We start from the raw sequence: 25,914 nt of genomic DNA on the forward strand, positions 1-25,914 counted from the left end.
AAGATCATCTAGTTCCAACCCCCTGCCATGGGCAGGGATATCTCCCACTAGACCAGGTTGCCCAAGACTCTGTCCAACCTGGCCTTGAACATTGCCAGGGATGGAGCATCCACAATTTCCTTGGGCAGTTGTGGAATTACTAGTTGAGGAATTACTGTACAACCTTTTAGACGGAAGGAGCACTGCAGAACCATCTCCCATAACACCTAGCATGACCAGTACTAGAAAAGGCCTCTCCAGTGATTTCCAGATGGTGCTGACGTGACTGAGCACATCACATTGCCCAGTCTCCTTGAGAGCCACGTTCTGACCCTCACGTGGCATCACAGAGCCATAGGACTGGATAGAAATGCACGAGGCTATCAAGCCTTTCTCCAGCTCTGAGGCTAGACCAGCCACACTACTTGTTGTAGAGACATTTATGCAACTCCATTTTGTTATATTGAGCAATGAGTAAGAGACACGCTCTCTTTGTTTGGAGGTCAAAGCAGAGCATTAGGCTCAAGCTGACCTGGGAATATGTTGCCAAGTGATTCCTCTCCAAAGCCATTCTGCATCCTTTTTTAGAGTCCTCTTATATCAACACTGAATTTCACAGGGCTGAAAAACTCATCCGAAAGAGCTGAGAACTCCATCCAGTGTCTCCCCTAGGGGGTTGCTTCTTTCACTTGCAAAGTCTTTGTCAGACTTTATAGAGCCTCTTATAAAGATCTCTAAAGACTTTTATGGAGTCCAAGTCTAACTGCGGGCCTAGGAATGTTTGCATATGTACTTCACAGGCAGTTTCCCAGGTCTAATTGGGCTAGCTGGAGTTCTGTATGCACAGACGTGAAGAGAGAAAGTGCTCAGCACATGCATCTAGCAGCCTTCACCCAAAGCAGGCACCTGGCTGCGTTCCTTGAAAGCCAGGCAGGTCATTTGAGTTCTTAGAATGCTTAGTCCTGTTCTGGGCTCCAATGTCTCATGCAGTTTGGCTCCTACATTCCATGGCTGCTCCCAGCTTTGAGGTGGTTCGGGAGGGAGGAATGCATGAGATAAGAATGGCTGCAAGAGCAGGGAGTGCTGAATCACTCTGCTGATGAACACCGGATTTTGATCTCTCCTGATAGCTGATTCAGTTTCTGTTTGGCCAGCTCCAATCAAGCCCTAGCAGCGCTGGGATAAAGAGGAAGCTGTAAGTACCCTTGTGTGGTGCGCACATGCTCACGGGTGCATAATGCTGCCCCTCACTAAAAGCACAAGCTCAGCTTGCCTGGACAGGCAGTCACCAGACCAGGGCACCATGGTGATGGGAAATGAACTGCCAAGTCAGACCTGCTTACATGCCCCATTCAGTAGCCTTTAGAGAAGCACCATGTCAGCTCATGACCTTTATTTGGGGAACACAGTGTGTGGTGGGAGATGGGAACACTGACTAGTGGGAGGGTAAAGGGCAGGATCCCACTGCTGGTCCTATAGGTTCCAGTTTTGCCACTTGTCATCAGTAGGAGCAGGGACTGTACAAAGTAGGAGCAGAGCCCAGCTAGCCCACAAACACCTTTAGTTTGACCCACAGTCACTGCATGGGGTGTGTATCAAACACAGGTTTGGTGGCAGGTAACCTGCAGGCCTTACAGAGAGGAAGGTGGAGAAAGCTAGGGGTATCTTTAGAGTCATAAATAAGCTCTTCAAGGCAAGTGAATAGAGGAGCTTGGCTTAGGAAGCTTAGTGCCTTCCAGGAGATCAGCCATGCATTTCTTGCTCTGTGGTACTTGTCATCTAAAGAGGGGAGAGGGGCTACTGAGAGGAATTTGTCTCTGTGGCTCAGGCTGAGGGCAGGGACCCACCTCCAGTTCCCACCTTTATTACCTTGTGGCCTTTGGCAACTCAGAAACTTCTTCATGCTTCAGAGAAGGGAGACAGACTTCCCAAGAATGGCTGCTCAAGGGAGTTGGTTTTCTTTAAGTCGGCATCCTTGTTCTTGGCTGACGACTCTTGTGAGGATTGTAAAGGAAACACAGATTGAATGAAGGAGCCCATAATCTGTACAAGCAGGCTGGGTACGTTTAAGCTCTGCCTACCCCCTCTACTGAGCCTCTTGGAAGGGGTAAACTGCAAGAAGAGTGGTAGCAAGGAAGAAGGCTCAAGGGGAGGGGATCAGCTGCTCTGAGTCACTGAGGTTCACAAGTGGGGAAGCAGAGAAATGAAATGCTAGATCTGATCTCTAATTTCCACGGTCAAGGCTGTGCCCTCCCTTTGGCTTTGCAGCCCAAGAAATGTCTTAGACCACTGCTTGTTAAAAAAACCCAAATTGTTAGTGAGAAACTGTACTGAAAGGGGCAGAAGAGCACAGAACTATCTGCACAGCAACTGTATTGACCTCCTTAAGAAGAGGGATCACATCGATAGAACCCAGCTGCAATTTGCATAGTGTTGTGCATGATAATCTGGGTTTCTGCTCCCTTGGAAACACAAAGGTCTGTCTTCAAGTAACCTCAGCTCTTGTGTCTATATCTCTACCTCTAACATTTCACCTTTCACAGTTTTGTTTCCCTGCCTCTCTTTTAAATGGCTGCAGGAAAGCATACTCTACAGCCTGGAGCAACTGTTGTCACAGAGCAGGGTGCTGACTGAAGGCTTGGGGTAGGTTTGGACAGGATGGGCACATCTGTAGGTCCCACAGGAATGTCTGACCTGGGAGGCTTTAGATAGGTTAAATGCCAAAGTTACTTTGATAAGAAGTGTTGGATGGGGAGGGTCATTTGTGGCTCCCGGAGCAGAGAGCTGGACACTTTTAGAAATTTATAATTGTCTCAGGCCTGACTACGATATCTCAGTGTATACTGAAAGGCAGATTATGCCATAACAATGTCCATGTCAGGGTGATTCAAATGTTCTTTTCTATTCTGTGTCTTTAGTTAATGTCATAGAATAGGAAAAGACTCTTAAAACAAGCTGTTAGACCACACTGAGATCTCAAGCACTGTGGTCACTTTGTCCTGCTGTATAATGCCCTTCACTGTGGGATCTAATTGGAGTCTGAGCAAACCCATAATTTCTCCCAGCATATCCAGCTCCAGTGTCTGTAGGATGAAGGGAGCTAGGAATTATCTTCTGTCAAGCCTGTTAGACATTACTGTGGAAAAAACTGTTAGCTTTCCCTGGTGCACTCCACCAAATCACTGTCTTCTAAAGGAACACTGAAGATGCTTTTCCTGGCTGTGGGCCAGTGGGAGGAGAAGAGGGATTTGCTAGGCAGTTTTATAGGATCATCACAGCAGTAACAATAGTGGGTGTGTAGGAATGGAGCCTGGTTTATATCCCCCAGACCCTCATGATAAATGGGCAGCTGTAAAGCGAGACGAGCGGGCGATGCGGATGTACTGTGTGCTTTCCCTGTGGTGTATATGCCTGATCAAGATCCGCGATGGGAAGGTATCTTGTATGCTCTTATCAAAGATATCAGATGAACAGTGACGGACCATGGACTTGGGGCTCTGTATACAACCCATTTGATACAGTCTCTCTGTGATACTTGTGTATTTACCCCAAATGTTTTTAAAACATTGTTTCATTTGATAATGACGGACATGCGATACACTATGTGGGAGAGGATAGAAACTATTTGATTATTGCCAAAGAGAAATAACTACTCGGCTGGAGAAGAAAGAGTTAAAGAAGCAGCAAAGTACACTGTGTGATTAAGCAGAGCAACCCAGCTGGACAGGAGCCAGAGAACAGAAAGATAAAGAACTGGTTATTTTGGGACTGTTTGTGAAACGACGAAGAACGTTGAAAAAACAAAACTGTAAACCAAGAACTAAACATGATGTGATAAAATAGCTTGCTATATAAGAGTCAGAGCAATAGGCTAAAGATAGCTTTTGCTAGAATGGTATAAAAGCTAGAGCAATAGGCAATAAAGTGATTCGCCGCATGAAAAAAAAAAGGGAAAAAAAAAAGAGTAAAAACTGATAATGGACCTGGATATACAGCCAAAACTACCTTAACACTTTTCCAACAACAGATATCCCACACTCTCCCATGGGCCAAGCAATTGTTGAGCGTGCGCATGGCACCCTCAAGACTATGCTAACAAAACAAAAAAGGGGGAGTGGGGGATACACACCCTATGAATGTTCTTAATTTTTTGAACCTCAAAAAATTAACTTGTTAGGTTCTGTTGAAATGGATGAATGTTTGTATTTTAATTATACAGGTCAGAATCAATCATTAATTCAAATTGTTAACTCTTCTTTGTCTGTCTATTGAAATGCTTCTATATGGTGTAATCATACATCTGTTAACATTTCTCGCTCCTCTAAAAGTCCTTTATCGCTTCCCTGAGGCGTCTTTCTAATCTGTGGCGATCGAGCATGGCCTGGTATCCCTTCTCACCTACGAGGAGGCCCTTGTAGTCTAGGCAGATTAACAATGTTAACCCCAAATATTTCTATAATACTGATGTGGGGTCGTATTTAGAGGACAATGGACATATGATGAACCAGCCATATGAGGGCCTCTTCTAAGCACGTAGCTGCATACCAAGAAGAAGATGATAAGAGGATGTGAACCAGCCATCAGAGAGCCTCTTCTAAACACGTAGCTGCATATCAAGAAGAAGATAAGAGGAAGAAAACATCTGCAGTCGGATACATGGGAAGAACACCAGGAACTAGATGAGCCAATAAGGACACTTATCAAGCCGCGTGATTGCCTTGTGCAAGAGGGCTTTTACCAATCAAAAGGCACGTGACCGCATGTAGGGATAGAAAACTTTGTATATAAAGGGATAGCCAAGAACAATAAAACGGCTTCTGCTTGATTCACATTGAATTGTGTAGAGTCCATTGTCGTCTCTCCTCAGCTGGTGACCCCGACGTGATCATCATACGATAGTACCGGGAGCAACCCCGAAGGAGAGGACCGGCTGGAGAGCCGAGCCAGCGGGACTGGAGTCGGGATGGATCGGAGGACGGTCCGTGAAGAAAAAGAATGTACATTGCAACGGGACACCCTTGGAGGTGAGCAGCCGGTAATAAGAGATGGGGCAGAGTGTAACAAAGGAAGAAAGTGCGATTGTGAAACTGCTCCTACATATACTCTCCAAGAGAGGAATTAAACATGATGAGCTTGTGCTCCGAAACTTATTAATATGGTGCCGAGAGAACGGGTTCCCCCCCGATCCACAGGCTGCTTTTAAGGTCGAAACTTGGGAAAAGTTTGGGGAACGGTTATGGGATGCCGTAAGCGACGGCAACAAAGAAGCTAAGGGACTAGCAACAACTTGGAAGCTGATTCTAATGACCCTTCAAGCGATGAGGGCAGTGTGATCAGCTGCTGCCAGAGCTTTTATAGCTTTACAGCCCCCATCATCTAAGATCAAAGTTTTCGATCGGCTCCCTGTCCCTTCCCCTGCTGCCCCGTCGGCACCTCCAATAGAGGACGAGGTGGATCCCCGGAAAGAGGAGGGGATGGAAGTGGATGAATCCTGGCCCGTACCGCTGCCTCCCGACCCTTGCATAGAAAAGCCACCCAGGGGAGAGCCACCACCCGTCCCGCCCGACCCATCTCACTCCAAGAGCCAGCCATCGCTTTTTCCACCTCTCCCTCCGTCCACGCCTCCCCCACCAATGTCTCCACGAAAATCATCCACGCTCGAGCCCCACAGGGAACCGGACTGGGTGCAGAAACTACTTCGAAAGTTGGAGGACTTGGAAAGAGATAAGATCACTCGAGAAGAACACAGTGGGGAGGAGGAGGGCGCGATAGCATGCTTGGGAAGCTCCAGGGGGTGGGGGGAGGCGAGAGGCAAAACTGCTAAAACTGACAGGGACCCAATACGTCAAAGGAGAGGGATTATTCAGAATGCGTTAGTGGAAGGAGAATTCCTTCCCACGGCATTCCCAGTAATTTTGAGCGGAACGACAGCGAGGGGGCCGTGGTGACCTAATCATTGGGAGAGCTTTCGTTGGGAAATCATAAAGGAGGCATTACTAATGTCGTTAGCTGTGCAAAATGCTAACGTGGCATGCAAGCGCATTCTAATGGCTTTACCAAAAAATTCTAGTATTGTGGAAATGGTGGAGGCATAACCAAAAAAAAAAAAAAAAAAAAAAAATCCCAACCAAAAGAACATAATAAGGGTCCTTGTATAAGATAAATCATTGTAGCTGACATGGTTTTAGGACCTTATGACCTTCATACAAAATTTATTGTAACCAAAACAGGACTGCAGCTAAGGAGTATCTGAAACTAAGCAGATGTTCAGGAGGTGATGTAGCGAAGTTAACTGATAAGTAGAAGGACAAGGAGAAATCACTCATTTATGTCAGCAGTGTTACCAAACTAATTAAGCTGGTGTGTTTGTCTAATTGGATTTTGTCTGTGTTTTAGGTATTGTAGTTGTGTGGAGTGTGTTTGTGGGATCCCTTGTGTGTGTGTGTAAAATTAATAATAGGATATCAACAGAGCAAAGTAATGTATGCAGATATGTTTTTCACGTTAAGAAGCCAGCAGGAGTGGCAGAAGGAATGTGGAATTAAGAGAGCTCTGCCAGATCCCTTAATTTTAGCTTTGGAAAGGGACAAAAAAGAAAAGAAAAGAAGCAACGGAAACCTAAGTTGGAGAAGTGTTGTTCGGGTTGTGATATTGGAGAAATGTGTTTAAAATTAAGGAAAAAGGAGGAAGATAGGGTAGAAGATTATGTATTACTGAGACCTCCGAGAGGAACATCCCCCGCCCCGAATCCTTCTGATACTGACAAGGAGGAGAGGGTTGCTGTTGCTGACAACTGAGCAGGAGGATCTGAAAGTGTTACCCCAATTGCTGCATGCATTCGTAGTAAAACAGGACTGGTAACTCAGGCACCTTTGAGACAGGCAATAGGACCAGAGGGTCGGACGAGAATAAAAGTGAATTTTTCAATGGGAAATTTAGATGCTTGGAAGTTAGCTGTGAAAGACTATCGAGATGATCCAATAGGAGTGGCAAAAAGGTTTGAGTTGATTGTTAAAAGCCAAGATCCTGACTGGGGTGATATAGACGTAATGCTGGATGCTTTAACTGAAAAACAGCTGGTGTTAAAAACTGCCTGCACTCATGTGAGTGCTCAGATTACTGCAGGAGCATTAGCAGGCAGAATGGAAGACCATATTCCCACCACAGCACCAGACTGGGATTATGATGAGCCTGAGGATTATGCCACTCTGAAAAGATATCAAAATTGGATAAAATTTTGATTGGAAAACGCAATTCCTAAAACAGTAAAGGAGTCAATCCTCGTGGTACTGGACCTTCGGAAATTTGGCAAATGGATGTTACGCATGTCCCAGAATTCGGTAAACAAAAAAATGTGCATGTCTGCTTGGATTGTTTTTCTCTTGCAGTTTGGGCTACAACTCAGACTGGCGAATCTAGCAAACATGTGCAGCATCACATGCATTCGGCTATAGCGGCCCTTGGCATGCCACGAGAAATCAAAACTGACAACGGCCTTGGCTATGTAGCTCATTCCACGCAAGCGTTTTTCCAGCTCTGGGGCATTACTCACGTGACGGGTACGCCCCATTCACCTACCAGTCAGGCTATGGTCAAACGTACGAATCAGACATTGAAGTGTTTGCTTCAAAAACAAAAAGGGGGAGAAAGTGCTATATCACCAACAGATAGATTAAACAAAGTCCTATATGTGTTAAATTTCTTACGATTGCCGCAAGATAGCTTGGTGCCACCAATGGTCTACAAGGAGGGTTGGAAGAAGTTAAGAGCAGACAATGTAAGGTAATGATTAAAAACGGATAACGGGCCTGGGAAGGACCAGTTAAGTTAATCACATGGGGAAGAGGATATGCATGCGTTGTTACAGATACAGGAACCAGATGGATACCAGCCAAGTGGGTAAAGCCATGGCAAGAAAAGTTGCATGACCCACCCGAAAACACCCCAGCACCTAAGGACTCCGTGCCATAACTGTGGAACTTGGGAGCCTTGGAGTTTGTGTGTTTGCAAGTATTGTGGGATCAGATGGTATTGTCGAAGTTCTAGGGCACGCGCGGGGTGCAGAAAGTGTTTTGAAAGTAAGTTGCGAGATTGTCATGATGCGATATGTGTGCTATTGATAACCGGACACGAGACAATACACAGCTCACGTCTCGATGGTCTATGGGCAGAGTGGGTAAAACACCTGTTTTTAGAAGCTAAGAAAGTGCACATCTGTAGTAGCAAGTGCGGGCGGGATAATTTAGTGCCGCACATTTGGGAAGTTTCGGAGGAAGAGTGGGAAGGCACAAAATGAAAGTGTAGGAAACGATACATGTGCAAAAGGGGAGGAAAAAACTGAGGGATATGAAGGGCATGCTTGTGCTGCTTGAGATAATTGTACAAGGACTTGCTCACCTTGCTGTCAAAATTGACCCATGGCAGAACATATGGGTCACTATAGCCAATGAAACAGGTCAGGACTCCCTCTGTTTGTCTCTAGCAACCCCAGGAGACCCATTTAGAACTTGTTTAATCGGGGTAGAAGGTTATCAGTCACAATGGTTCAAGGGATATGTGTCAAATGACACACTGTCTGCTTCCCAGAAAAATTCTCCAAGATGCCTTCCTTGCTTTTTCCCTCTCCCCCACTCTCCCCTAGGATCTCTAACTGTCTGGCTGCTTCCCTGTGACATTTCAGTCCTGAAAGAAGCCAGGCTGAAAGCCTCTCTCATCAGTTCACAGGAAAGTATTACTTGTCAACAAGGATACAACTGAGGCCCAATTGTAAAGATCAGGAACAATTTTGGGATGTGCCGTCTCGAGTTATCGCCTCCTCGTTTGCACCTGGAGTAGCTGCAGCAAAAGCATTAGGAGACGTGACCGAGTTAGGGTGTTGGGCCGCAAAGCAGATAAATTTAACGTCTGAAGTACTTACGCAAATGCTTAATGATGTAGATAGCATAAGACACGCTGTTTTGCAAAATAGAGCTGCAATTGATTTTTGCTTTTAGCACAGGGTCACGGGTGTGAGGATTTTGAAGGGATGTGTTGTATGAGTCTGTCTGACCATTCGGAGTCAATTCATAAAAGTCTCAAGGAGATAAAAGACAACATGAACAAACTAACGGTGGTCAATTCAGGTTTAGATAAGTGGTTAAGGGGTTGGGGCATAACGGGATGGCTTTTAGATCTTTGTAAACAAGGCATTGTAATTTTAAGTATAATTGTGATTGTATTGTTAATCGTTCCCTGTATCTTAAAGGGAGTGTCTAACATGATTACTAATTCCTTGAAGAAAGTTTGGCTGGTTCAAAGAGAAAAAGGGGGAATTGTGGGGTCATATTTAGAGGACAATGGACATATGATGAACCAGCCATATGAGGGCCTCTTCTAAGCACGTAGCTGCATACCAAGAAGAAGATAAGAGGAAGAAAACATCTGCAGTCGGATACATGGGAAGAACACCAGGAACTAGATGAGCTAATAAGGACACTTATCAAGCTGCATGATTGCCTTGTGCAAGAGGGCTTTTACCAATCAAAAGGCGCGTGACCGCATGTAGGGATAGAAAACTTTGTATATAAAGGGATAGCCAAGAACAATAAAACGGCTTCTGCTTGATTCACATTGAATTGTGTAGAGTCCATTGTCGTCTCTCCTCATACTGAATTATACTAAATTCCACCATCTCCGCAGGTTCAAAATATTTGCTCATGCTTTTACTCCTGACTGCAAAGACATGGCTACATTGTGGAGTCCTGCAGAGATAATCTCAGTGTCCTTTTTTGCACCAGGAGTAGCCGCTGCACAAGCTCTTGCAACTCTAAAACAAATTAGGATGTTGGGTTGCAAAGCAAACAAAGGCCACATCTAATGCTCTTTCCAGTCTCCTCCTTGCTACAGATTCCGTAAGACATGCAACCTTACAAAATCGGGCTGCCGCAGATTTTCTTCTCCTTGCCCATGGTCATGGGTGTGAGGACTTTGAAGGTCTATGTTGCATGAACCTTTCAGACCACTCTGAATCGGTTCACAAAAGTATACAAACTCTTAAAGAACTTACAGGAAAACTTCAGGTTGAGGATGACTGGAACCCATTTTCAGGTTTATTTGCTGGAATAAGAGCATGGGTAAAAAATTGATTGTATTAGGAGCTCTTGTTTTCTTAGTGTTTATTAGCTTGTTAATTTGTATTCCTTGTTTAATGAAACTTATGCAATCTCTTATTGATCAAGCCCTCAAACAGGTATTGATAGTAGATGTACAAAACAAAAAAGGAGGAGATGTGGGAGGTGAAGGCAACGGGGTCTGCATGATGAGCTTGAGCAACACTCTGAATACAAGCTATGAGGCCCTGATACCAAATAAGCCTTGGGAAACAGATAAGCCAGGATGTTGAAAAACAGGGAGTGTAACAAGGAATTTTAATTGAAGGCCAGATGTGAAGAAAGAAGACTGAACTGTTGCCGCATGAACAGCGCGTGATCAGCATTGTGATTGGACTATTGTACGTGTGTTTAACCTATGGGATTTTCACAGAATCCAATGGGATTAAGCGTGGCATGCCCAGGCATGTTAGGAAAGTACCAAATGAGGGTATAAAAGGGGTTTGATTGATTGTAATAAAGTTTGTCTCAGTATCCTCACCAACCTGAGTCCATGACTTCAATACACCACAGGAAAATATACCAGTTCCCATCTTCTCTGGGACTATATCACAAATCCAAGGACTGCCACCCAGGAAGTTTCATTATGGAAAGGTAGTGCCAGTTTGAGGCTCCTTCTCATTTACTCTTGGTTTCAATCATTTACTAAACATAAAGCACTCCTGTACAGGACCCAGCACACAGACCCACTTCTTATTGTCAGTGACCATCTGTAAAAGCCTGTCAATCATTTATTAAAAGCCTGTATGCAATGGGTTTAGGCTCTGCTCTGCTTTGTGTCTCCCTCTGCTTTGTTACTTACTTAGTGGTTGGCACAGGTTCCTTTCATGCAGTGCTATGTGGTTGGCACAGGTTCCTTTCATGTACGGAGATGTAGTTTTGCCAAAGAGGCCCTGAGCGCTGGTAACAAGGCCAGATTCCCAGTATTGTCCTAATAATTCTAGTGTAGCTACCTCCGGTTAAACAACTGAAGATTAAGCCTAGAGCTTGAAACCACCAGCAACTAGAAGAAAGTATGACTTGAGTTTGTTCAAAATATGAATTGAATTTGGTTTTTTACTTGCATCTTTCAAATGAGAGCTAGAAAAACTAAATCATCTCTTCTCTGTATGGCTAATGCCCTTTTTAAATGGTGACCTCCTCCAAAACTGTTGTTTCCCTTCCCTGTCCATAACACTGGACAAGAAAGTACCTTACAGCTGAAGAAAAACAAGAGTACCCAGGGAAAATAACCCTAGGCTGAGACGTTTCTTGTATGAGCAACCAGGAACCAGTCAGTTATGTGCTGGGAAAACAAACCTGTTTCTCTTCACAGACCTCTGATGCTTGACAACAGGATCTCAGCCCCACAAGTGTCTAAGTTCAGCTGGCATTTGTCTACAGACCCCCTCCGTGACCCCTATTTCATACAGTCGGTAGGTTTACACCAGCCTCTGAGCTTTCTGGGATTTCTTTGGCCAGAGTGGGAAAATGTTTGAAGCAATAATACGGATTACACAGCAAGTAGTTTGGCAAGAGCTTGGCAGAGAAGAAGAGGTTTGCTAAGCTGAGTGACATTCGTTATTTCTTCAGCTCCCCTGTTTCAAGAGGGGCACACGCTTGCATGCCCTCGTGCTGCTGTGGGAGGGAAAGGCAGCCCCTGCACACCAAACTCTCCATGGTGTTACCCCAGCCTGGCTCACCTTGAAAGCAGAGAGGAAGAAGTATGTTCTAGCAAGGAGTACTATGATCTTTCTGACCAGAGCCAGATTGTTGCAGTTGCTGAGAGATCCCCGCCACCCTAACCCACCAAAGCAGACATCACACGCACCACACTTAAAATACTTGAGCTGTTATGGGAGACCCATACTCCCATTGGGCTGTGTTGGGTCTTTCCCTCCAGAGGAAGCTAAGCAGTCTAGGCAAAATATCAGCCATGGTAAAACCTCTCAGTAGCTGACACTTCAGTCACAGTGCTTACTTTACACCTGCACCTCTGTGTGGTTGGAGGAAAGACCAGAAGAAATTATAATGTTGCATAGTACGTAAAAGCTTCCTTGGTTTCCATACAAGGAGGACTCAAGGGCATGGTGAGCAAACCCTATCTATCTCATCTCAGATAGGGCCTTGGACTTGTTCTGGGCCTTAGAAGGATAAATATGATTTTTGCTTTCCTCTTAGCCATCGACAGAACCTGCCTCTTGCTTAAACAGCCCTGCAATTGCTGGAGGACCCATCATATCTGATGTTACCGAGGTGTCACCATCCAACATAATAAATATGCAATCCCCTCCTGAAAATGACAGGTAAACATGTTTGTGATTAAAACCAGGGTGAGTCACATCTGGAAATCCATAACTTTAAAAGAGTTTTTCCTGGCTGTAACTCTACCAAAGTTTCTGTCTGATTCACAAATCTCAATAGAGATGGTGGGCTGGAATATTTTTTCCCAGTTTGCAATGTGAGTCAGATTTTCAGAATTAGGGAGGGATAATAACAGCATAACTTTCAAAACAAAGTCGTGACTTTCATGCTGAGAACTTACACTCACCTCTTTGAGACGTATTCCATGTTTGTTTATATTTTGTTCTCAGGACAGGGGCACTCTCAGACTTTATCAAATAATGAGGTACTAACGCTTGTTGGGCTTGTTGAGACAGAGAAAGAAGTTTCCTTTTTGGCTTTGACAAAGAAGAAACAATCAAATGTCTTCATTTTTCTGCTAATGAGAATGGAGGGTTGCATCACAACAACTTCTGATATTTGACAGCTTTTCTGTGAAAAGGCCCTAGTAACTTAAGAACTGAAGGCAGAGGTATTTTAATGCTTATCTCTTCCTGCCACAGACATGCAGAGAATTTAGGGCTAGTAGCAGAACAGCTACAACTACGTCACTGTGTCCTGGGTTCAGCTGTAACAGTTATTTTTCTCCTTCTTAGTGGCTGGTGCAATATCAGTTGCCCCTATAAGCAAGGGGAAAAGCAAATGCGAGCCACGAAGAGCAACTCGTGCAGTGAAGAAAGATGAAAACCCAATGAGCATACTAGAGGGGGTGACATCTGAATAAAAGGAATTAGTACAGGAATCAGAGGAAGAGGAGGAGGTAACTTTTCGATCCCTGACCTCGACCGAGCTGCAAAATATGCAAAAAGATTTCAGCTGTCTTCCAGGGGAGCACAGTGTCACCTGGTTGCTCCAATGCTGGGACAATGGGGCCGACAGTCACGAACTAGAAGGTAGGGAAGCCAAGCAGCTGGGATCTCTTGTGAGGGAAGGGGAAATTGACAAAGTGATTGCAAAAGAGAAACGAGACCTCAGCCTCTGGAGGCGGCTCCTGGCAGCTGTGAAGGAAAGGAATCCCTAGAAGGACGATGTTATATGTCGCCCAGCCAAGTGGACCACAATAGAGAGAGGCATCCAGTCCCTGAGGGAATCAGCCATCTATTGTAGGCCGGATGCTGGGAATGCACCCGTAGATCCAGATGAAGTTGAATGCACATGACCCATGTGGCAGAAATTTACACGGAGTGCTCCATCATCATGTGCCCACTCATTGGCATTGATGAGCTGGACAGAAGCAGGAGCACCAACACTGGATGAAGTGAGTCATCAACTCCGAGAGTTCGAAGACAATCTCACCCCTTCCATCATTTCAGCTGTGGAAAAAATGTCCCAGGAGGTCAAACAACTGAGAGATGATCTATCCAGCTCCCCACGTGTACAGACCCACATCTCAGCTATTAACAGAAGGCGCCCTATTGCCCGAGAGTGAAGATACAGGAGGTAAATGCCACGGGCCACCCTATGGTTTAACCTGCGGGATCACGGAGAAGACATGAGAAAGTGGGATGGAAAACCTGCCTCAGTTCTGGAGGAACGGGTGTGTGAATTGAAGAGGAAAACAAAGGTCAAGGCCGATCCTCCCAAGAAAGTTGCTGCTCCAGTCTCTGGTGAGCAGCTTCCCAGATGGAGTGGAAGAGCTGATTGTACTCCTACTCCTATGAATAGGAAGGCTAACTCCTTTGTACAAGAACTAAGCGGAGACTCTTACGATCACTATTAGGGGGGCCCTGCCTCCAGCCAGGTGGAGGAGAGGGACAATCAGGTTTACTGGACTGTGTGGATCAGATGGCCTGGCACATCAGTCCCACAGGAGTATAAGGCTCTAGTAGATACCGGTGCACAGTGCACCCTGATGCCATCAAGCTATCAAGGGACTGTGAGAGACTGATCTGAAATCAGACTCCACTGTCCATTGTCTCAAAGATTGGTATGAGAAGCTGAGGTGGGATTCTACCAATCCATTGTCTCAAAGATTGGTACGAGAAGCTGAGATGGAATTCGACTCCCACCACCGACGACAATGATGACGACATATCCCTGGGACACCGCTGGATCCACGGTAGTGACTCTCTCTCTCTCTGCACCCTGAATCCTTGCTTCATTTCCAATCTGTCCAATCGCTATCCCCTTTATTACAATAATTTCCATTTTTTATCATAATTGTCTTTTCGTGATACACCAACTGATCAGTTACGGTACTTGACCTCGTTTGTGTCTTAATATCACTCTTGAGATCATGAACGGAAACAGAGTCTGACACTGGGGTTTTCTCCAATGGACCCTGACAGGGGCGGAACCCATTTATATTTCTGGAGTGACAGGAGGATCCCAAGAGTTGACTGTACTGGAGGCTGACATCAGCCTGACTGGTAAGGAGTGGCAAAAGAAGGCCACTGTGACCGGTCGAGGGGCTCCATGCATCCTTGGCATAGACTATCTCAGGAGAGGGTACTTCAAAGACCCAAAAGGGTATAGACGGGCTTTTGGTATTGCTGCCTTGGAGATGAAGGAAAAGAAGCAGATGTCCACCTTGCCCGGTCTCTCAGAGGATCCTTCCGTTGTGGGGTTGCTGAAGGTCGAAGAACAACAAGTGCCAATGGCAACCAAAACAGTGCACCGGCGGCAATATCGCACCAACCGAGACTCCCTGATTCCCATCCATAAGCTGATCCGTAGACTGGAGAGCCAAGGAGTGATCAGCAGGACCCGCTCACCCTTTAATAGCCCCATATGGCCAGTGCCAAAGTCTCATGGAGAGTGGAGACTAACAGTAGACTATCGTGGCCTGAACGAAGTCACACCACCATTGAGTGCTGCCATACCGGACATGCTAGAACTTCACTATGAACTGGAGTCAAAGGCAGCCAAGTGGGATGCCAAAACTTATATTGACAAAGCATTTTTCTCAATCCCTTTGGCAGCAGAGTGCAGGCCACATTTTGCTTTTACTTGGAGGGGTGTGCAGTACACTTGGAACCAACCGCCCCAGGGGTGGAAACACAGCCCTACCACCTGCCATGGATTGATCCAGACTGCACTGGAACAGGGGCAAGCTCCAGAACACCTGCAATACATTGATGACATCATCGTGTGGGGTGATACAGCAGAAGAAGTTTTTGAGAAAGGGAGGAAGATAATCCAAATCCTGCTGAAGGCCGGTTTTGCCATAAAACGGAGTAAGGTCAAGGGACCTGCACAGGAGATTCAATTTTTGGGAATAAAATGGCAAGATGGACGTCGCCAGATCCCCACAGACGTGATCAACAAGATAACAGCAATGTCTCCACCAACTAACAAGAAAGAAACACAAGCTTTCTTAGGTGTTGTGGGGTTCTGGAGAATGCACATCCCAAATTACAGTCTGATTGTAAGCCCTCTCTGTCACGTGACCCGGCAGAAGAATGATTTCAAATGGGGCCCTGATTACCAACAAGCCTTTGAACAAATTAAACGAGAGATAGTTCATGCAGTAGCCCTTGGACCAATCTGAACAGGGCAAGAATGTGCTTTATGCCCGCGGCCGGGGAGAATGGTCCTACTTGGAGCCTCTGGCAGAAAGGTCCAGGGGAGACTGGAGGTCGACCCCTCGGCTTTTGGAGTTGGGGATTGTCGTGGTTTGAGCCCAGCCAGTAACTCGGAACCACGCAACCGCTCGCTCGCTCACTCCCCCCCTTCTTCCTCCCCCCGCTCCCGGAGGGATGGGGAGGAGAATCGGAAGAATGTAGCTCCCACCGGTTGAGATAAGAGCACTCCAGTGACTAAGGTATAATACAAAACCACTACTGCTACCACCAATGATAGTAATGATTAGTGAAATAACAAGGGGAGAGGATACAATTGCTCACCACCCGCCGACCGATACCCAGCCCGACCCGAGCAGTGATCTGGGCCTTCCGGGTAGCTCCCCCCGGTTTATATACTGGGCATGACGTGCCATGGTATGGAATACCCCTTTGGCCAGTATGGGTCAGGTGTCCTGTCTCTGCTTCCTCCCGGCTTCCCCTCCTCCCTGGCAAAGTATGAGACTGAGAAAGTCCTTGGTCGGAGTAAACATTACTTAGCAACGACTAAAAACATTGGTGTTATCAGCGTTGTTCCCAGGCTGAAAGTTAAAAAACACAGCACTGCACCAGCTACTAAGAAGGAGAAAAATGACTGTTATAGCTGAACCCAGGACAGGGATACAGAGGATCTGAGGCCAGCCATACTCCAGTTGGAAAAGAGATACTGGCAACCTATGAAGGGGTTCGAGCTGCTTCAGAAGTGATCGGCATTGAAGCACAGCTCCTCCTGGCACCCTGGTTGCCCATGTTGGGCTGGATATTCAAAGGCAGGGTCTCCTCTACACATCATGCAACCGATGCTACATGGAGTAAGTGGGCCACACCAATTACACAACGAGCTCGAATAGGAAATCCCAGTCGTCCAGGAATTCTAGAAGTCATCATGGACTGGCCAGAGGGCAAAGATTTTTCAGTGTCGCCGGAGCAGGAGGTGACGCGTGCTGAAGAGTCCCTACCATATAATGAACTGTCAGAGAGTGAAAAGCAGTATGCCTTGTTTACTGATGGGTCCTGCCATATAGTGGGAAAGCATTGGAGATGGAAGGCAGCTGTATGGAGTCCCCCGCGACAAGTTGCAGAAACTGCTGAGGGAGAGGGTGAATCGAGTCAGTTTGCAGAGGTGAAAGCCATCCAGCTGCCCTTGGACATTGCTGAACGAGAAAAATGGCCAGTACTTTATCTCTACACTGACTCATGGATAATGGCAAATGCCCTGTGGGGGTGGTTGCAGCAATGGAAGCAGAGCAACTGGCAACGCAGAAGTAAACCCATCTGGGCTGCTGCATTGTGGCAAGATATTGCTGCCCAGGTGCAGAACCTGGTGGTGAAGGTATTCGATGTAGATGCTCATGTACCCAAGAGTTGGGCTTCTGAGGAACGTTGGAACAACCAGCAGGTGGATAAAGCTTCTAAGATTGAATTGGCTCAGATGGATTTAGATTGGCAACATAAGGGTGAATTATCTTTAGCCCGGTGAGCCCATGACACCTCAGGCCATCAAGGCACAGATGTAACATATAGATGGGCTCGTGATCAAGGGGTGGACTTAACAATGGACACTATTGCCCAGGTTAGTCATGAATATTAAACGTGCTGCAATTAAGCAAGCCAAGTGGTTAAAGCCTCTCTGGGATGGAGGACGATGGCTGAAGTACAAGTATGGGGAGGCCTGGCAGATTGACTATACCACACTCCCACCGACCCGCCAAGGCAAGCGCCATGTGCTTACCATGGTGGAAGCAACCACCGGATGGCTGGAAACATATGCTGTGCCCCACGCCACTGCCCGGAACACTATCCTGGGCCTTGAGAAACAAGTCTTGTGGTGACACAGCACCCCAGAGAGAATTGAGTCAGACAACGGGACTCATTTCCGGAACAACCTTATAGACACTTGGGCCAAAGAGCATGGCATTGAGTGGGTATATCACATCCCCTACCATGCACCAGCCTCTGGGAAAATTGAGCGGTACAACGGGCTGTTAAAAACTACCCTGAGAGCAATGGGTGGTGGGACTTTCAAACACTGGGATGCACATTTACCAATAGCCACCTGGTTGGTCAACACTAGGGGATCTGCCAACAGGGCTGGCCCAGCCCAATCAGAACTTTTTCGTACTGTAGAGGGGGATAAAGTTCCTGTGGTGCACATAAAGAATTTGTCGGGGAAGACAGTCTGGGTTATTCCTGCTTCAGGTAAAGGCAAACCCACTCGTGGGGTTGCTTTCACTCAGGGACCTGTGTATAGTTGGTGGGTAATGTGGGAAGATAGGGAAGTCCATTGTGTACCCCAAGGGCATGTAATTTTGGGGGAAAACAGCCAATGAACTCAATTATATGCTGTTGACTGCTATATAACACTTCTATAGCCTGTCAGCTAGATGCCCATCTCCACAACTCTGGGCTTTGAAAAGAAGATAAGTGCTGTCTTGATCATCATCAGAGAATAAAGTCATGGGAAAAGCCAGCAGCAGCAGTGGGATTCTTCCAGAACTGTCCTTAGGTCACCATCGACTGACCCTGACTTCCCTCCAATCATCACCCCAACAAAGAATGAACTTTGATGAAACCAGACGAGCTCAGCAGTGACCAGACGAGTTCAGAGGTGACATCAGCAGGCAACAATCCAACACTACACACTGTCTCTCTTGCCCTGAAAGACTTACAAGAGGTGGAGCCTGACATCATGGACTGAATGAATTCAGCAAATTTTATAGGGATCGTCCATGGACTAAGGAATGATATCTGTTTCTTTGTGAGTGTGTGTGTATGTGTATGTATATATATACACAAGACAAAAAGCGATGGTATATTGAAAAATGTGGGATCTGAGCATGACATGAATGGTATGGAATAAGGGGTGGATACTGTCCTGGGTTCAGCTGTAACAGTTATTTTTCTCCTTCCTAGTAGCTGGTACAGCACTGTGTTTTTGATTTCAGTGTGAGAACAGTGCTGATAACACACCGATGTTTTAGTTCTTGTTAAGTAATGCTTTCCCCAATCAAGGACTTTTCAGTTTCTTGTGCTCTGCCAGTGAGGAGGGGCACAAGAAGCCGGGAGGAAGCAGAGACAGGACACCTGACCCAAACTAGTCAAAGGGGTATTCCGTACCCTAGCACTTCATGCCCATTATGTAAACTGGGGGGAGTTACCCGGAAGGCCAGATAGCTGCTCAGGTCGGGCTTGGTAACAGTCGGCGGGTGGTGAGCAATTGTATCCTCTCCCCTTGTTATTTCCCTTATCATTATTATTATTGGTGTTAGCAGTAATAGTGGTTTTGTATTATGCCTTAGTTACTGGACTGTTCTTATCTCAACCCGTGGGGTTTACATTCTTTCAATTTTCCTTCCCATCCTGCTCGGAGTGGGGGGGTGGGTAGGGGAAGAAGGCTGGGGACTGAGTGAGTGGCTGTGTGGTTCTGAGTTACCTGCTGGGCTTAAACCACGACACCAGGAATAACATGGAGTGCCTCTCCCACTGGAAAAAGGCAAACCTCTGATTCCAAACCAGTAAAACATCTGACTGGGACTGTCAGATCTTGACAGCTTCTGTTCCAAATCCTGCACAGGGCTCAAGGTCCCGACCTGCGTCATTGCATCTCTACCGTGCTTGCTGGTTGAATTCTAACTCCTGCATGGAAAAGGTCTTACTGATCCCTTTCCTGTCTCTAGGGTGGAGACTTTTCTTTTTCAGGGGAATCTCTCTAGCCTAGTGACCCTTTAACCTGTCCCAAGTCTAATGCTCATCTTAGGAATGATTTACACATGGAAGTGTATTTTCCATATTTACAAACAACGGAATGGGGCAAATTCAGTATAACTCTGAATGATGAAGTTACCGAAGGTATTCCAGCTGAGCGTGTTTCTGGAACTTGGTGAAAGGTTGCTGGTTTCTTTTACCCATCTAGGGGAGTGGAAAGACACCATGGGGCAGTTTGATGGGAAGTGGAAGCAAGCCCTTGTGCTATTGACCTTCTCAGTAGCACAAGGCCTTTGTGGAACAGATGTGTGTGTGGTGCTAAGTCTTGTCTCTGATACAGGGAAGTGCCTCATGCTGATCAAGGAAGAGCCAGTTAGCCCTGGAGTGAAAGCCACCGCCAAGCCTCATGTCCCCCTGCCAGGCTGCTGGGCTTGCTCTGAGCCCCCCGTGCTGCCGGTGGCCATGGTTCAGTCTGTTTTGGAAGGCAAAGGGGGCTGTGGCACAGCCCCACTGGGGACCTCATAACCATCCAAGAGAAGAGGCAGAAGAGCACTGCTGGACAGGTGAGGGGAGCGAGGGGGAGCTGTGGCCCTGCGTGTTCATGGCCCTCTTTTCCCATTCACAGTGGGGAAAGGGAGGCTGAATTTGTCATCTAATGCAGCCTCATGAGCTCCATCCTGTACCTGTGACACCTGCTTAGAGGATGCTTGAAGCCCAGGGGACAGTTCACAGGGGTAGGGGGGTCTGTGGGTGAGTTTGCTTGAAGGACCCAACAGAGGAAGAGCTGTCAGAGCATGTGCTTCAGCCATGGGAGCAGGAAGAGGCTTTTTGCAGTGAGAGGGATTTGCCCAAGGTCCAAGTGAAAGCTGGAGCCCAGACCAGTGTCCATATCTACAGACTTGCAGGCCACTGGACCACACTACACCTCCAGCAGCTTGTGTGCCCTCTGCCACTTGTTTTGTTGAGTCATTACATAAAGTCATAAGGAAATATTTGTCAGTGGTGCTTCTGTGCAGTGAATGAGGTGTCACTTGTGTGCCAGTATGCAGACAGTGATGGAAGATGACAATCAATCGTTGTCATAACCTCTGCACTAAGTAGGGCATATATTTGATAAGCCATCAAAGCATTTATCAGGCCCAGGCTTGGGCTTGAGAAGGAAATAATTTGCCCCCTGTCTTTTCCTCTCCTGTGCTGTGAAGTCAAAGAGACTTCTCCTTAGTCTGTTCTCCCTGTGCATCTCCCCCTATCCCCTTTCCAAGGTGACTTTCCTCTTTCAGTGCTAGATCTGTCTCTAGGAGGCAGCCACAATGTGGGCAGCATGCTTTGGGAAGACACCGTGGAGCTGATACCACAAGAGATCTGGCTTCCCCATCGCTGACTAAGAGTGAAACCCCACAGAACTCAGCTGCATTGCCATGCTTGCCTCCTTGGAGGGGCTCAATAAAATGCTAAGCAGTCCAAAGCAAGGCTTTATAAAAGGGTATAAAATCATGCCTTAAAATTATGAAATAGCAGGTGAGGCAACTCACAGGGGTGGAGAGTTGGGAGTTTATGTTCACTGAGTGCAGGAGTCTGGTACAAAGGGATGGAGGTTTTATTATTTTGAAGCCAGGGCATGCAGGTATCCTGCATGTGACAGTCACCCAGAGGATGATGTCCTCTTTCAAAAGGGATTGGCACAGTGCCATTAGGCTCAGCCACAGGGCAATTGGGGTGAGCCACTTCTGGAGCTGGGGTCTGCCATGGTCTGAGGCTGAAATCCCAGCAGCACCGGTGTCATGGGTGAGTGCATAGCAGACTTCAGCAGGAGGAGAGCATGGTTGCAGCTTGGTGGATGATGTGGAAGTTAACTGCAGAATTCATTCTTGATAGCAACTGCAGCAATGTAAGGAGAACTGGGGGAAAAAACACCATAACACTCTATAAGGTTATCAGAAAGGCTTCTATTTCTCTTTGGGTCCTTACAGAGAACCAAATTCCTCCTTCTGAACCCACTGAGTATTTAAAGCCATTTTATTAAAAGAAAAATCATCCTTTTTTAAAGACTCTGGATTTTAAGAGAATTTTTAATAGCTTTCAGGGGGATTAAATACATCAGCTCCTTTAGATGAATGTCTCAGGTAAACGCAGCCTGCAGGCTCCCTTGAAAACCATTAGTTAGTAGTAATTCAGCCATCTTGGACCCAGGAGGATGGGAATACAGCCTGTTCTGGATGTCAAGTGCCTCTCTATGATTTCTTCTAAGGAGAGCTTTACTTTTCCCAGTCTTGAGGAGATGTGCACAGACTCTCCATCCCCAAACCGCATGTCACCCAGGAGAGTAGTCTCACTTGTTTTACCATCAGCCCATCTCCCTGTGTGCTCTGCTGGGTTGTGCTTCTGGAATTAAACCAAGTTATATGGCATAAACCCAGGCTGACAGTGGGCTCTGGGTTTTCAAAATGAGATTTAAGCATAAACCTCAGATTGGAAGGCTGCTCAGTCCTGCTTTCTATATGTATCTATGCAAGTCTCATTTGTGGCAATATTTCCCCTTGTCTTTTCTCGTAACAGATATTTCAGACCCCTTGGAGGGCTCTGACTGGAGCTTGGAAGGGCTGCAGCTGCTGCTGAGGAGCCAGCAGTATGGCCTGGAGCACGCCAGCCTCTTGGATGTGAGTGTCAGGCCCTCCATTGGCTGGCTGTGGGGAACAGTTGCCGGGTTCACAGTGGCACTTTGGTCTGTAAATCAGACAGACAGACCATGCTGCTTGTCCTGATGTGGCACTTTATCTGTCACATGCTGCCAGCAGAGCCACAGCCCTGTTTTGACCTGCTCAAAAGAACTGGCAAGATTTCAGACCTTAAATGATGCTTTTTTATATTTCTTCTGAAAATATATGTTTGAACTTCTAGGAGCACAAAACAGTGCATTTGGTGAAGACATCAACATGAGACCTAACACATTTATGTAAAATAGGTTCAATACAACTCTCTAGCTAGTTTGGTAATTGCTTTGGGTGGGTTAGTTTATTTTCTGCATATTCTGCATCTTAGATACTCCTAGACTGTGTTTAGCTCTACTACCTTCCCCTCTTCTTCACATTCTGGGAAGTGTAGCTGATGTCAAATTCTCTCTCTGATGAGATATTTATGTCTGCAGTTTTCGGGTCACTTTTTTCTTTAGAAATGGATGGTGCCTTTTTTCTTAACTACATATGCAGCAATATGAAGGTTTGTTTATTTCCCTCTCTCTCCCCTTGTACATATAGTTAGTATATGAAAGGTTTTTGTCAATAAACAAATAACTGTACATAAGAATCTATATGTCAAAGATATGCTCCCCTGAGGAGGTGCTTCAGATACAGGCACATGGTAAGCTTGCATGGATAAACAGGAATGAAAAATAATTTTAAAAAATCAATCTTGCTCTCTTAAAGCCAATTCCCAAGTGTCTGTGATGATTGATTTTGACTTTACGGAAAGCTTTTCTAATGGCCTGCTTTATCATTGACTGTTGGTTTCTGTTTCTTATTTCTCATTAAGAGATGTTTTCCTGTTACTGACACACTTTTCTCTCTGTGCCGCTCAATGTCACAAGAGTGAGAATGAATCATAAAACTGTAACTCCAGATCAACAGCTCCTTTTCCCAGGTTGCTTGGACTTCTCAAGAAATGGCCATTTCTTGGCATTGATGCAGCAGTAATCTGCCCTCTGCTGCTGTGTTTTGGAATGCTTTTTAAAAAATAGATGAATCTGGAAGTGTCCTAGGACCCAAGAGCAGCAAGAAAGGGCTTTGACTTGCATGTGCAGTGACACAAAGAGCTGCCCTGGTTTACAACATAACTGTGGCACCAGGTGTTTGTGCTGTCCCATCACTGGCAGCAGCAAGGCTTGTGGCTCAGCACAAGTGCCCACCACTGGACCCTTGCTGTTCTGGCTGTGCTACAGATCAACACTCATGAAGCCTGTAGCTTCAGTCAGTATGCTGGAGCAGCTGAGGCACAGGCAGGAATTGCTTTCTGGTATCTCTGCCAGCAGGGCTGTGACCCCAGCAGACAGCCAAGGCAGGCAGCTGAGGATAGGAGTATCTTAAGCCATGACATCTTTCAGAGCCCTCATTGTATTTTTCTTCCAACAGGTCTTTAACCCCAATTTATCTTTGAGTGAGTGGAATTTGACTGAAATGGAAGCCATTCTGTCCCTGGTAAGTGATGTGTGTTTCTGAGATATGATGATAATAATAATAATGCAAGGCTTGTGCATAACTGAAGAATGCTGAGTTATTTTATAGCCAGAAGGGGAGAGTGGTAAAGCACAGCAAGTACACATCTCCTGAGGCTAGGCTGAGAGTGCTACCTTATACTCTTGAGCTGCCTTTCCCACTAATCCAGAGCTTGTTTAGAGACACGTTGGTGTCCTGGAGTCTTTAATTGAAACTGGCCACTCTGAACTTTCTCTTAGCATGAATGTCACATCCTGCTAATACCAAAGATTCATAAAGTGTCTTTGTGCCAAAGGTCTTTATAAAATATGCCTTTATAAAGTGCAGCCATCCCTGTACATTTCAGGAGCAGTAAAACCACATGCAATTAGAATAGAGATTCATGGATACCCCTACAGAAGAAACAAGGAGAAATTGGTTGGGATTGACATTGACACAGACATTTCTGAAATGCATATGGTGATTTAATAAGCAGTGAAGGAAATGTGTGTTTCGTGGCTGGGTTCTTTTTCCTGCTCAATGGAGGGTGAATTTTCAGAGCCCTTACTGCCAGCCAGGTTGGATGGTTCTGCCATCCCTAGAGACATGCAAGCAAAGTGTAATCTATTCTAATGAAGTGCAAAAGGTCTCTAAGCCTGCATCATTATATCACTGTCCTTTTTAGGTTTTGGTTTAATCATTTTGAATTTACTAGGTAATTCCACTTCTTGAGTGTTAGAAAGGAGAGTGTCTGGATAGATGATATTAGCAAGTCACAAGCAGTCTCTTTTTAAAAGGATTGCATGAGAGGAAAGGCCAAGAAGGAGGCTGCAATGTTCAGTCCTCGAGTCCACTGAATTTCCCAGCATCTGGTTTAGCTCACTCTTAGGCTTGCTCGTCCTACAGGAAGTTCTGAGCATAGAAAAGCCTGGAAGGTTCTGTAATGCCTGGAAGGTAATACCTGCAGCAACTCCACACCTAGAAGTGCTGTGCAAGCAGAAGCTATTTGTACTTTAAAGACAGTCATAGGCAAACGGAACGAAAATTCCTTTCATATTTGTTGCTGGCTGCAGAGGACTCTGGGTTTGCTTTGTCTGGCAGCCAGGCAGGGACAGCCACAGTGACACTAGCCTGGGCTCCTTGTGTGGCATGAGCCTCATGCCATGCTAGCCAATGCTAACGGAGTTACATCTCCCTTAGCCCTCTCTGTCAAGCATATCTGCCCTCAAGCACACACTTTTGACTGTTTTAGCAAAGTGCAGGGCAGGGAGGATAGCTTGAGTTACTGGTGGATGTTGTGCAGCATTGATGAAGCACTGATTTTCAGAAATGGCCTAGTTCTAACGAGCTCCCCTGTCTTCGTATAAATGTACATTGTAGTTTATATTTTTGCATCAAGATACAGCGACTCACAGTGGATCTGGAGAAGAATGCAACTGAGCTGGTTTAAGCCCAGCTGGTAACTCAGAACCACGCAGCCACTTGCTCACTCCCCCCCTTCTTCCTCCCCCCGCTCCCGGAGGGATGGGGAGAAGAATCGAAAGAATGTAAAACTCCCACGGGTTGAGATAAGAACAGTCCAGTAACTAAGGTACAATACAAAACTACTATTTCGACCACTAATAATAATAATGATAAAGGAAATAACAAGGAGAGAGAATACAATTGCTCACCACTCACTGACCGATACCCAGCCTGACCCGAGCAGTGATCTGGGCCTTCTGGGTAACTCCCCTCAGTTTCTATACTGGGCATGACGTGCAGTGGTATGGAATACCCCTTTAGCTACTTTGGGTCAGGTGTCCTGTCTCTGCTTCCTCCCGGCTTCCCCTCCTCCCTGGCAGAGCATGAGACTGAGAAAGTCCTTGATTGGAGTAAACATTACTTAGCAACAACTAAAACCACCGGTGTGTTATCAGTACTGTTCCCAGGCTGAAAGTCAAACACACAGCACTGCACCAGCTACTAAGGAGGAGAAAAATGACTGCTGTAGCTGAACCCAGGACAGTCCAT

General features: G+C 46.1%; 1 protein-coding gene across 1 annotated transcript; it reads left to right on the forward strand.

Moving 5' to 3' along the window:
* Positions 1 to 211: 211 nt before the first annotated feature.
* On the forward strand, positions 212 to 25,351 carry LOC115619300 (heat shock factor protein 4-like). The gene is given in 9 exon segments (XM_030511338.1): positions 212 to 253; positions 1,110 to 1,174; positions 11,443 to 11,542; positions 12,288 to 12,412; positions 17,103 to 17,109; positions 20,060 to 20,277; positions 22,266 to 22,371; positions 23,839 to 23,904; positions 25,301 to 25,351. Coding segments are annotated over 9 exon segments (780 nt in total).
* The last annotated feature ends 563 nt before the right edge of the window (positions 25,352 to 25,914 follow it).

The sequence above is a fragment of the Strigops habroptila genome, chromosome W (genome assembly GCF_004027225.2).
Source record: "Strigops habroptila isolate Jane chromosome W, bStrHab1.2.pri, whole genome shotgun sequence".
Lineage (NCBI taxonomy): Eukaryota > Metazoa > Chordata > Aves > Psittaciformes > Psittacidae > Strigops > Strigops habroptila.